The following is a 13,392-nucleotide window of genomic DNA, read 5'->3' on the forward strand; positions in this document are numbered from 1 at the left end:
CCCAGTTATTACACATCCTCCACATTTTAATGGGTGGGGCTTGGTCTATCCTGCACATACCATGGCATGAAGTGATATAATCCACAGATGGTGGAATGGACTGGACCATTTCAGTTGGGAACTAACGTTTTTTGGATACTTTTCTAAGTAGGAACTCCCTGGAAGTAGAAAAACCAGCACAGCCGGAAGTGGGATGAACTAGCATCTTCTTCTTTGGTGTACTATTTTTTTCAGTTTTATACATGAGGAACATTAGGAGGGGGGAAAACAACACCTCTGCCTGCAGTCTGTAGTAGTAGTGTTCACTATACTACCCAAGATTTTGCTGCATGTGTAGTGATGACCTGGCCTTGGGTTTATCTGCAGTTCCTAAATACCACTTTCAACAGTGGTGAGCAAACTTCCCTGGAAAGGCAAATTTCCACTACTGTTAAGCTTCCTCTTAATATGTGGAAACAAGAGAATGTTGAGCGTGTTCCATGTTGCTCTCTGAATTTATGCTGGATTGACAATAGATGAAGCCCAACAGGCCTGGCTGTAAACTGTTCTGCATGAACCACATACATGACAGGTTGTAGAACAGTGGTGAACACAGCAAACTGCAAATCAGGGCATCCCTGGTTTGAATCTCACATCTCCGTTAACTGTCCTGATCCCAACCTGAACTCATGCTTGAGGTGGGGAGAAGTCAGTACCTGCTACTGAGATGCAAGATCCAGCCTCAAACAGTGAAGAGGCCTGGGAACCTGAACTCAGTCTCACAGAGACAGTCTTGCCTAATCCAGACTTCATGAGGACCATGCCACTTCTCATGAGTCCCTGTGAGCACACTAGGTGCCCTTAGGCAAGCTGTTCCCTTTCAGCCTCAGCTTCCCAGCTGCAATATGGGGGTAACAGTACCTGCTGTTGTAAGATTACGACAATTCATGTGAAATGCTTTGAATACTCAAAAGTGAAATATGCTACATTTATATATCCCTAGGCCACAATCCTGTACACAGTTACATGTCTATATGCTCTGTTCTTTTCAATGGAACCTAACTGAGCCCAAGTATATACCGGATTATGATCCTCCCATGGGAATGTAACAAAGGACTTGAAACTTTGAGACATATTACCGAGTGTTCCATTCACATTTTTATGCTCAAAAACAAGAGGCTTCACCTGTGAGTTGCAAAAGGTTCCAGATGATGATGTCATTCCAGCTGTATAATGACTTCCAGATGTTTGGGGAGGTTTCAAATGCTTCTGAAAACAAAAGGTGGGAACATAATCTCAGATGCACAGGAAATACAAAGAGAAACATGCCAGACTCCTGAAACTCCTGTCTGACTCCTAAACAAAACTAAATTTGTTTTTCTTATTTAAGGCCATGGCAGCTTTGATCATGAAGGGGCTTTTTAGTTTTTGAACAGAGGTGTCACTTTTTTATTGACAAGGATGTGTCAGTGAAAGGAGGAAAAAGGAATAGGTTGTACATATTTAACAATAATCTATGTAATGTCCTAGTATATTTCCAGTAACTAAGGCTCCAGTCTTAGACACAGCAACCTGCGAATAAGTTCCATTCAACTCAATGAAGCTTACTTCTGAGTAGGTGTATACGATTATACTGTAAGCGTATTAATTAAAGGCTATGGATACTTAACTAAAGAGATTTGTATTCCCCAATACCAGGATTTGGAGTTGCATCCAGAAAGTGGAGTGGACACTGCTACACTGAGCCACCCACAAACCAACGAGCTTTCACCGCCACCGCCACCCCCACCACCTCCTCCTCTTCCTCTTCATCCCTATGGTGCTGACCGAACATTCCCCATTCCAATGGCTGGCTCTGGAGCTAAACCAAAGACTGGGGTAAGTTTGAAATCATTCCTACAAATGACTTTGCTTTGAATACTGGGAGTGATCAAAGAGGAAGAAAAGGCCCTTTGAATATAGGCTGCAGGTACACTAAGACTCCATCAAAGATACCAGTTCCATTCTGAAGAAGCCAGATTGTACCAACCTTGAAACAGCTGGCTCTTTTGTGCCTGCGTTAAACCACTACAGAAATGTCCTGTGCAACCGCAGCCATCCATCAACTCAGGGAGCCAGTGTAGTAGCCTACAGGATGTGCTCACTTCTGCTATTTTCATGGACTATTTTATTGAAATGCTCCCAGGGAAACCTGATGCTATTATGCACCAAATTTCAGGTAGATGCACTATTTAGTGCTCTGTTGGCAGTGGGGTGGCTCTGGTTGTGAAAAAACAAGTTCCTCATTAAAGGAGGTTTTGTATTCGTTGGATAATTGCATGCCATGTCTGACCAGAAAATGCCTGAATGTGAGATCTACTGGCTGGGAAAATTCTCTGGAAGTGAACCTTCTCATCCCTTCCCATACACAGATCTACTGGCTGCCATCACAGGGCCCAATCCTATCCAATTTTTCAGTGCTGGTACAGTTGTGCCAGTGGGGTGGGTGTTGCATCCTATGGTGGAAGGGCAGTCACTGGGGCCTTCTCAAGGTATGGGAACATTTGTTTCCTTACCACGGGGACTGCAGTGTGGCTACACCGGAGCTGAAAAATTGAATAGGATAGGGCCCTCACTTGGCAGACTGGGCTACAGATTTATGAGTAAGAATAGTAATGGAGGAGAGGGTAGACAAGGAGGGGCAGCTTCTACCTCCTCTCCCACAAAGAACTTGCAGATATGTACGTACATGAGAGCCAGGATGGTGTAGTGGTTTGGGAGGTGGACTTAGACCGGGATGATCCAGATTCAAATCCGCCCTCAGCCACAAAGCTTCCTGGGTGACCTTGGGCCAGTCACATTCTCTCAGCCTCACCTACCTCACAGGTTGCTGTGAGGACAAGAAGGAGGGGAGCAGCAGCTGTGTAAACCGCCCTGAGCTCTTTGGAGGAAGGGCAGTATAAAAATGTGAAAAATAAAATAAAAATAAATCCATATGCAGCTTCACAACCATCCAAAAATATAGGATAGGGTCAACTGGATGTGAGCAAAGATATTTCTAACCCCCTCCCCCCCCCTTTTTCAGTTAAGAAATATTAGTGCCAAATGATCTGGTTTCTGTTTAAATCAGTTGGAAGTATGTTCTGACAGGGTCAAAACTATATGAGTCGGTTGGCTTCAGCTGGATGGTTTTGGAGTATATGCATTGTGTAATGTAGCTCTGAAATAGCGAACAAGAAAAATAAGCTTTTACATTTTGTGTGACAGCACAAATGTGTGATGCAAGGTGAACAATGAGTATTTTCTTTGCATGGTGAAATTAAATGCATTGAATTATCTGTGTGAATTTAAATGTTCAGTTCTGAAGTGCAATTTCAATTTTTTTAAAAATAGCGTGTGTGAGTGTGGGTATTTGTTGGCTTATGCATGGCAGTGTTTGTGTGTTTAGGTGTTTGTTGCCTATCCAGGCACTGACAGTAGATCAGACAAGTCTCTGGAGTGGTCACAGGAGATGTATTTACTGTAGTTCTCAGTCAGAAGTATATTTGGAATTCAATATGGCTGCTACCATCTATTCCAAAACAAAGTGGAATTTGGCTCCGAATTTATGATTTGCCCATAGCAGAACCAAATTACATTTTACAATACATTACATATATTACACTTGAACATAGGTAGAATTCTTCGGTACTGAGGGCCCAATCCTATCCAACTTTTCAGCACCGGAGCAGCCTCAATGCAGCCCCAGGGTAAGGGAACAAATGTGCACATACCTTGAAGAGGCTTCTGTGACTACCTCTCCACCACAGGATGCAATGCACACCCCACTGGCACAGCTGCACCAGCACTGGCAAATTGGATAGGATTTGGCCCTGACTTGGGTACTGACTAGACTTGGGGCCCAGTCCTGTCTGAGCCTCGCACTGATGGAACTTGCATTCTGTCAGCACAAGGCTTGGGCTGCTGGTGGTCGCAGCAATGGCGCATGGGCCAGGGTTGCCTGTGTGAATTGGCGGTGACCCTGGATATGGACTAATGGAGCACCTGCAGCTGCTGGAGCAAGTAAGAGCCCAATCCTGTACTTGGTGGCACGACTCCGTGCCACTGAACACTGTCGCAAACATGCCGTAAGTCTCGTTTTCGAGCCTCGCTGCAGGGCTCCCACCTGTGCTAGCCTGGCGCCAGCCAGTGCTGGGCTAGCGTGAGGTGGTCACCCAGCTTCTGCATGCTGTGGGCAGGAGAGGATATACCTTTAAATCATGATCTGATACATTAAATTCTCAAGCAGAACCAGGAATACAGAATGGAGGAGGAAATTTTGACAGATCCCTGGATGGAAAATCTAAGGCTGCTCAAGCTTTTTGGAACCACGTATTTCCACGCATGTCTAAAATATTTCAGCACTTGGATCGAAACCTCTCTGCATGTTGGTATCTGACTTCCCCCAGCCAAAGAACATTGGTTCCAAATGATCTGGTTTCTTTCTAAATTGGTTGGAAGTACTTTCCAACACTATTGAAACCACAAATATAGCTCAACTGCATACTCAGTACCATGCAAACATAAATTGAGCCAGGTAATAAGGACCATAAAAATGTGTCTTAACAATCGTGCAGGAAAGTTCCAACACGTTTTGTTTGCTTGCCCATTAATGGATGGCTAAAGTAAGCTGCAGTGCTAAGCCCCTACTTGAGAGTAAGCTCCATTGAACAAAATGGGACTTACTTTTGAGTAAAAATGTATAGTGTTGTGCTGCAAGAGATCTCTTTTTGTCCATCAGAGAACTGCTGGAAGAGAAACCTTTGTACTGGTCTCTTTATTGGAGTCAATGTTGCCCATTGCTTTTTAATGTATTGAGAACTGCTCCCTCTCTAGAGTCCTTTCGGCAGGGTCTTAAGACCTTTTTATTCAGGGAAGCCTTTTAATGCTGATGGCGGGGGGGGGAAGGCTGGCACTTTTTTATGAATGTATATTAATTAGGATTAAAATTTTATTGTGTTTTATTGTTTTAATTGTTTTATTATATATACCTAAGTTTTTAATATTTTATATTTTATTTGTAAGTTGCCTTGAGTGACCTAGGCAGGGAATAAATTCTATAAATATATAAATAATATTATTGAATAAAATATTATTCTCAGCTTTATTTTTTATTATATTTTCCATTTTGGAAGTCTGGGTTATTTTTAAGAAGCCCACTTAAGGTATTTTATTTTCTTCTTTTGCACTGATATGGTAATTTTTTTTAAGATTCATTGGTATTTTTAGAAGGGAATACTTTGAGGATGCATTTAGTTATTATTATAATATTGAAAGTAACAGAAAAAGGTCTCTTAGTTATACAGTGGTATTGCAGAAACTATTCTGTAAATCCCTATAACAGTGGTTCCCAAACTGGTGGGTCACAGCCCACCAGCCTATGAAGCACTAACCTATGCCCCTTTAAGGGGCAGGGCGAAGGTAGGGATGCAATCTCCAGGATTGTGCCACTGTTGGGAACAAAAGGGGGGTTTTCTTACCAGCAACATCAGATTACGGGGGGCGGGGCATAGGGGGCCCTATGGATTCCTCCATAGGGCTCCCCAAGCTTCAGAAGCTATTAAAAAAAAGAGATTGGAAGCCACTTCCATTTTCGTCATCAGAATCCAGAAGCGGCTTCTGATAACTTTTTTTTTTACAGTTTCTGAGGCTTGGGGAGGCCTGTGGAAGCATCCACAGGGTTCCCTGCACCCCCTGGAGGCCCACACTTCTGGTAAAAGGTAGGAAACCCATCTGCTATTCCTAGCAGGGGAATCATGTCGCTGCCTTAGCCCTTGCCCCTCACCTACTTTGGTGGTTCCCAAGCTCCTTGTAGGAGTTTGGGAACCACTGCCTATGAATTTAAACATTTCAGGAAAAACATCCCAAAACAGTTGATGTCATTATTATATTAACTTCACTCAAAGTGTTTAGGCCAGAGTTAATACTGGGTACCTAGTACTAAATTTAATAGATGGTGGAAAAATAATCAGAAATTGCAACATTGAAGGCCATTATAAGTGAATAGGTCAACCTGCAGCAGAGGAAAGGCCCGCAGAGGGGGCTGTGAGTGCCCTGCGCTGTGCTGGAGGCCAGCACAATGCCCCAGGTAAAAACTCCTTGCTCCCACCGGTGGCATGATTGCTATGGAACCAAGGGGAAATGGCCTTCTTCTGGTTCCCCTGGTGAGTTGAGACCCACCAGTTTGGAAACCACTGGCCTAAGTCTTACTGAACACAATGGACTTACTTCTGAAAAATCTAAATTCTAAAAAAACTCACTGTTTTCGAACATCTCCAGTCATATGGCTCCATTTGTGTTCCATTTTTCCTGTATCTGGATGATTGATAAATAGAGGTTGTCTTCTACCAAGAAAGAAGAAAGAAAGAGGTTGTCTTTCTAACTGTGAAAGAGGCTCACCACAGTAGGGCTATTTAGCTTGGATTGTACTTTTGGGGTCATCTGTATGTTATTGATTCCATCAGTTCAGGGTTTTCTTCACCAGACTCCAACACAGACACTGATTTCTAAACTTTTAACAATGCATTTGGCAATTGCAAGCGACAAAGGAATGTAAATCACTCTGGAAACACAACAGTCAGCAGTCTTTTGTCCCAGTAAGCATAAGAAGCATTAAGAAAGAAGGCAATGGAGTTAAGTGTGCCAGATGTCACTGTCTGCTGGAGCAACTGAAGTCACTGACATCTGGACAGTCACCAGGGCTATCTGCTGCATTCAGTATAATATAAATAGTCTCTGAGATAATAAAATCGTGATTTTATACCTTGCAACTTCATTTATAGGAGATAGCAATAGGCACTAGACCCAAACTACTGCAGAGTCCTTCTCTTTGATGTTTGCATTGTGAATTGGCTGGAGTTTATATATAATTTATATGTTTATCTACATCCTGGCTGGATGCTTCCCCTATATATATATAGGGGAAGCATCCAGCCAGGATAGTGCTGGCAGTAGAAATGAAAGGTTGTCCATTTGTTATATTCATTTAATGGCAAAAAAGAGAGAGAGAAACATTTTCTATTGAATGGATGCAACCACTGCTTATTCCCCCCCTCCCCAGAACTGCATCATAGTAACATATGCTTATTTCTTGGCTCAACATTCTTAAAATAATCTCATAGCCTTCTTATATTTGTATATTACATTTACATGATAACATTAGCCCATGCCTAGATCAGTAACTCTTTAGGCCAGTGGTTCTCAAAAGTTCCGCACCAGAACCCACTTTTTAGAATGAGAATCTGTCAGGACTGACCAGAAGTGATGTCATGTCCGGAAGTGACATAAACAAGCAGGAATTTTTTTAACAATCCTAGGCTGTAATCCCATGCTTACCCAGGAATAAGTCTATTGACTATCATTGTTAAAAGCATATACATAGTAGCCTGTTAAAAGTACAAATGCAGTCACATACCATGGTGGCATCAAATCTAATATATTAAAAATAGAAATGAATGGGTACCCACCTGAAATTGACTTGCAACCCACCTAGTGGTTCCCAACTCACAGTTTGAGAAACACTGCTATAGACCAGGGGTCTCCAAACTTTTTGGCCAGAGGGCCACATCAAATATCTGGCGTGTAGTTGAGGGCCGAAAAAAGAATTTATATATAAAATTTAAATAAATAAATTAGAGATGGAACTTAGATGAGTGAATAAATGAATGAATGGGCTCATACATTCAACCTCTCTGGCTCTCAGAACACCCTACAGACACAATCAGAGCACAGTTCTGGTCATATTCACTTGAGTGGACCAGAGGCTTTCAGGGAACAAGAGATTGGCTGCCGGCTGGAAAGAGGCTTGCTGCGGGCTGCATCTGGCCCCCAGGCCGGGGTTTGGAGACCTCTGCTATAGACCATTAATGAAACTTAGCATTTGTATAGAACTTTGAGTATGCAAAGTAATTCCCTTAGATGCATTGCATTCCCTTATATGCATTGCTATAGTATTGCAATAGTTTCAGGAAAGATGTATATCATCTTTCAAGAAACTTAAATATTTCTTTAGCAGCAGAACTTAGTATTCTGACTATAGTATTTATGCCTAGCTCTGTGCTGAGTTCAGTCACTGAATGCTGCCATCTGCTGCTTATATCTAGAAAATCATAGAATCACGGTTGGAAGGAACCTACAAGGGTGAGTCCAACCCCCTGCCTGTGCCCAAATCTGTGATATTCAAGAGAAGAAGGGGTGAAAAGGGGGAGTAATGAACTAAATACCTATTCCTGTTTTAAAGCCTGTTTTGTTTTATCCATTAATCATCAGAGGCTGTCAGAGACTGACTCAGATCATTTAGCTCAGTATTTTTGGTGATGGGTTTCTCTTCTGCACTGCCTGGACATTAAACCCAAGACCACTGTCATGCAAAGCAGGTGCTCTTCCATTGAGCCACAGTCCCAATCTATTCATTAATATGCATTACTACCTAATCCTATCCCTTCCCCCTCTTCGCTGATGCAACAATGCCAAAATGGATATCATTGCACCCTGTGGGGGTGGGTGCAGTCACAGAGGTTTCTGCTGGGCAAAGGAACACTTGTTCCTTTACCCGGGGTGAAGCCTCCATTGCACAGAAGGGTTTATTTGAACCTGCGCTAGTGAAATTGCTGGCATAGGTCTGCATGGACCCAGTCTATGGGATCAAGTCCATGAATTGGGTTAGGGTTCAGCCAACACCACCGCTGAACCCACCACCTTCCCAATTGCAATCTGCCCTCCCCTGCTCACTTTCTTCCTCCCCTCTACCCCACCCCACCTCCCCCACAGTCCTATCTGCCTTGGCAGATCCAGGAGGATCCTCTGGGATGTTGGAAGGCGGCAGCCTTCCCACCAGCACTCCAGCAGTGTGCAACTCCTCATGGTGTTGGAGTGTTCACAAGTGTCTTAAGACAGTTGACACTTATAGAATGCTTGTTCCACCAGTGATAAAACCCAATAGGATTGGACTGAATGTCACAGCAAGATTAGGGCTGCAATCGTATATTCATTTATCTGGGAGTTGGTCTTAATGAACTCAATGAGATCTACTTCTGAGTAGACATGTATAGTCTTATGGAGTAGACAACGGTTCTCCAACGGTTATGACCCAATTTTTCACAAAACGGACAGGGCAAATTAGACTATGTGCATCAAGGCAGCTACTTGGGGGGCAGGCACTGCTGGCCAACTATAATTATACCCACACCCCTAGGCATTTATAAATCGGGCAGCAGCCTCTAGCTCCTCTATGAAGTTTGGGAACAGCTGGAGTAGAACAAGCTGGGAATGTTCACTGAAAATCCACTTAAGATGAAAACTCTAAGGATGGGCAGATGAATGTTTAAAGAAATATATTCTGCTTTTTCAATTAAGGTTGCATGATATTACTTATAAAAGTAAATCAAATAGCTTCAGGCTTGTCATGGATTCAAACTACCCATGGGAAACTCTTAAATTAAATGGTTTTACGTATAAGGATTTATGTAGACTTTTTATTTATGTGTTTATAATGTTTTGGTTGGACAACGTTTGTTTCCTGTTGCAACAAAATAAATAACTGACATAATAGTTCCAAAAAGGAAATAAAAAGGTTCCATTTATGCAAGTCATCCTCCCGAAAATATGATTAGCACCTTTTTTTCCTGACACGGATAGTTGACATTGAAAAGGTCACAATAGTAAGCAAGATAAATAAATTTTCCTGCAAGCAGTTATGCACTGGGCCACAGACGTATTTCATCTGGTCAAACAATAAAATAAGCTATGGCCAAATTTTCATAGGAAGTTAAGCAATTTATTTGTGAATAAAGTTTAGATTACATCCTTCTGTTTTGCATTAAGGCTGGCCCCTTGCAAGAAGCACGTGGCTCATTTTTCTGCCCTTCAAGTTTCTGACAGTTGTTTGGATAATAAAATCAAGCTAGAGAAAGCAGTTTGGCATTGCAAAATGTCATCAGCAGTTTTGTTTTCCAAAAGTGAACAACTAGTGGCCTGCATTTCTTATAACATTCTATAATTCAGGAATAGTGAGGCAGAGAACTGGCTGTCTGTGACCATTTTGATGGCTTGCACCATATGTTGTGAGAAAATAATTCACGTTGGACGACTTGCAATTCACAGCATCACTGAGTGGGGCAGGCGTAGCCATAGAAATTATTCTCAGGTGATGTAGTCTAAAAGCACCCTTGAAGACCCTCCCTTGTGGATACAAGAGTGCAAGTATCCGTTTCAAGTGTATTTGATCAAGTACAGAAAATTTGTGTTTCAAGTGTATTTGATCAAGTACAGAGGACCACTTCCTCTCAGAAAACAGAACATGTTATTTCCATGTACTTACAACCTAGTCATATATCCTTCAGGACCCCATCTTACTCAACTTTCCAGTGCCATTTGTTCCCTTACCTTGAAGAGATGTCCATGACTGTACCTCCACTGCAGGATATAGTGCACACCCCCTTGTCATGACTATATTGGTGCTGGAAAGTTGGATAGGATTGGGCCCTTACCCTCTTCTCTGAAGTCACTATAGCATGGCACTCTTCATTTCTTGACTGTTCACACTTCTCAGGCTTAGTGTACAGCAAACGTGGGCAACCAACAACCTGTGAGCTAGATCCAGCCCCTAAGGCATTGTGATCTGGTGTTCAGGAACCCTGCCCAAAACTAGAAATGAAAATGAAAAATTGCTTCCAAAAGTGTTTGTGCACTCTTTATCTCGCTCTCTTAGGTTTATAGGTGGAATGTCCTGGCCAATCACTACATAGGGTATGCTACACAGATATCATGTGCACATAAATTATACACCATTACTGTGTCATGCCTCACTAGTATGTCAGTTATACAACATGAGCTAACACGTTATCTAAATACAAAGCTATTACTGCTAGATGACAACTTTATTGTAGAGCCAAACTATCAATGAGAAGATTGGAAATACATTTCCAGCTCCCAGATCAGTGTCGGAATAAAAATAAGTCTCATGAGAATACAGACACTGGACACTCCTCTTATACAGCATCCATAATACAACCTTTATGCACCCAATGAACATGAAACCATTTTTCTAAAGTCCAGATGGAATGCCTAGTATCTCAGGATACTGTTAGTGAAATATTCTTAGCTGGCCAAACACCAAAAAGGTACTTGTGTTTTGCCTTATTTATTTTTTCTGGCATATATAAGTTTTGCAACATGGCATTGTGACATCAGCCTGTTAAACTGCAGCCATTCCAAAGTAAATGTCTTGTTTCCAAGCTTCTGTGGGAAAAGTATCAGTTGCTCAACAAACTCCGAGCTCTTGATGAAATAAATGAAATGTTGTAAGAGCACTTTGAGTCTTTGACAGCAACTTTCCTCTTTCTAGATTCATTGGATGTTCCCAGTTTCCAAACTCAAGTATCCCAGCCTGTTCTTAGTCACAAATCAGTCTAGTTAGATTAATGTTGATTTTAATAAGTTTGCTAAGCTTCAAATGTCAATAACTATAACAGTAAAAAAGAAAGATCTATTTCAAACAGAAGGTTACAATTTAGAAACAATTATTCATCTGCAACAAACAAAATTGAACAACTACTATCAAAATTGCTGCATTGTGTGTATCTAAATGACAAAATTGGTGTTATAAGGGCTGATAAAGAAGGCTCCTCAATTGCACTAAAAGTTTTAAGAAACATTTTGATTTTGTTTGTCTAGTCTCTAAGACAGAGTGTTACCGGTTCTAATAGGCAAATGTGTCTGTAACCAGAAAGTCATTTCACAGTTGTTGGACTGTTGGCCCAGTCACCCATTATAGGTCAAGCCCACAAATTTAGAATGTTAAAGATTAAACCACAGAAATTGTCCCAGATAAGTCAAATTTGTTTCAGTTTTGGTCCTACCTCCCAGCTGTCTCTAGGTGATGCCAATTTGTAACCATAGCTTGGGCTTCACCATTTTTTGAAATTACACCTGGTCCTTTTATGAGTGTTGGTCAGCCACAACATCCAACCTAGCTTGACCAATATGTGAGAGTTTAGGTGGGGTACCACCTCAACCACAGCTTCATAACGACTAAGAGATGGATTCCTGCCTAAGCAGGCAACCATCCAGCTGGTTCTATCACAGTTGACCTCATATTCTTACATTCTTGAGCAATGCCCAAAGCAGACGGAAATGTCTCCCAGATGCAATTGAAAGATGTGGGTGGGACAGCAAATTATTTGGCAATGAGTGGGTGGGGAGCAAGGAAATCAGGTTTTATTTTCCAGTTCAGTGATTTAAAGGGTAGAATCTGTGTTTGTCATTGTATGACCGAATTGCTTCAGAATGTGACTATGCAATACATACCACAGAATGTGACTATGCAATACATACCACATTAAATATGTCCATTTCTACTAAAGGCACTTCAAGGTGTATTCTAGGGATAATATAAAATATGGCCAAGTTTTAGTTTGTTTCAGTTCCTTCTGATAATGAGAAAAGTACAATTCCTGGGGAACTATGCAACCACCTGGTTCTACTTCCAAAATGGAACCCAGAACAATTATGCACATGCATAGAAAAACCTACAGTCAGGGAAGGCTTCTCTGACATTGCAAGCTGCATTTATGACATGGATATATGAAGCTGTCTTATCCCGTATGTGCACCTATTTTAGTCCTGTCTGCTTTGGCAGTGGCTTTCCAATCTCTTAAAAGAAGGTCTTTTCCAGTTCTGTTTCCTGATATCATTTTTAATAGGATACATTGGAGTTGAGCCTAGAACCTTTGTGCTTGCAAACTATGTGTCTACCACAAAGCAATGGCTATCTCCTACCTGCACTGAGCTTCCTGCATTGGTGTAATGCATGGCATCAGCATGTCATGTTTCTGAAAAATTCATCTGTGCATATGTGAAGTAACCGATGACTTCAGACAAGAGTTGCAGTTCTACAGCAGAACTCAGTAGTTTACAGTAAGTCCAGCGACTGGTTGTGTTTGACTCAAATACAGGCAGAGCCACAAATATGCCACTGCTTTGAGTGGAATCTGGTGGCATTGCAGACAATTCCCAGAGGAATTTGCCTCTAGACAGGCTGCTACCACAACAGACAGCATAAGTAAATGTAGGGGGAAGTTTACGCAAAGACTGAAATGGTTTAAGAACATGATCTTACAGATCTTCAGTCGGAGATATTCTAAATGTAATTTACGTTGAGGTTTCTCTTCTTAAGGGAGTGAGGAATATTGTATAATCAATCAGACTTTAGAATGGGGGGGATCTTACCACAATGGATCTAATTTCAGAGTTGACTTTTTGAGAATTATAGTCCAGTCCTCTCCAAACCCCCCTCCACATCGATACAGCTGTCCCCGAGGTCTCCTCCAGGTGAGGGGACCTTTGCCTGAGGGTAAGCTTCCACTACCCTGACGGATCTACTCAGACCTGCACTAG

General features: G+C 41.9%; 1 protein-coding gene across 1 annotated transcript in view; it reads left to right on the top strand.

Annotated features, from left to right (window-relative positions):
• Nucleotides 1-13,392, top strand: part of DLC1 (DLC1 Rho GTPase activating protein) — a 228,071-nt gene that overhangs the window by 39,301 nt on the left and 175,378 nt on the right. Inside the window, exon 3 of the mRNA XM_066632836.1 lies at nucleotides 1,678-1,857. Within this exon, the coding sequence (XP_066488933.1) occupies nucleotides 1,678-1,857 (180 nt within the window). The remainder of the gene's footprint in view (nucleotides 1-1,677; nucleotides 1,858-13,392) is intronic.

This window comes from Tiliqua scincoides, chromosome 6 (genome assembly GCF_035046505.1).
Source record: "Tiliqua scincoides isolate rTilSci1 chromosome 6, rTilSci1.hap2, whole genome shotgun sequence".
In the NCBI taxonomy this organism is placed as follows: Eukaryota; Metazoa; Chordata; class Lepidosauria; order Squamata; family Scincidae; genus Tiliqua; species Tiliqua scincoides.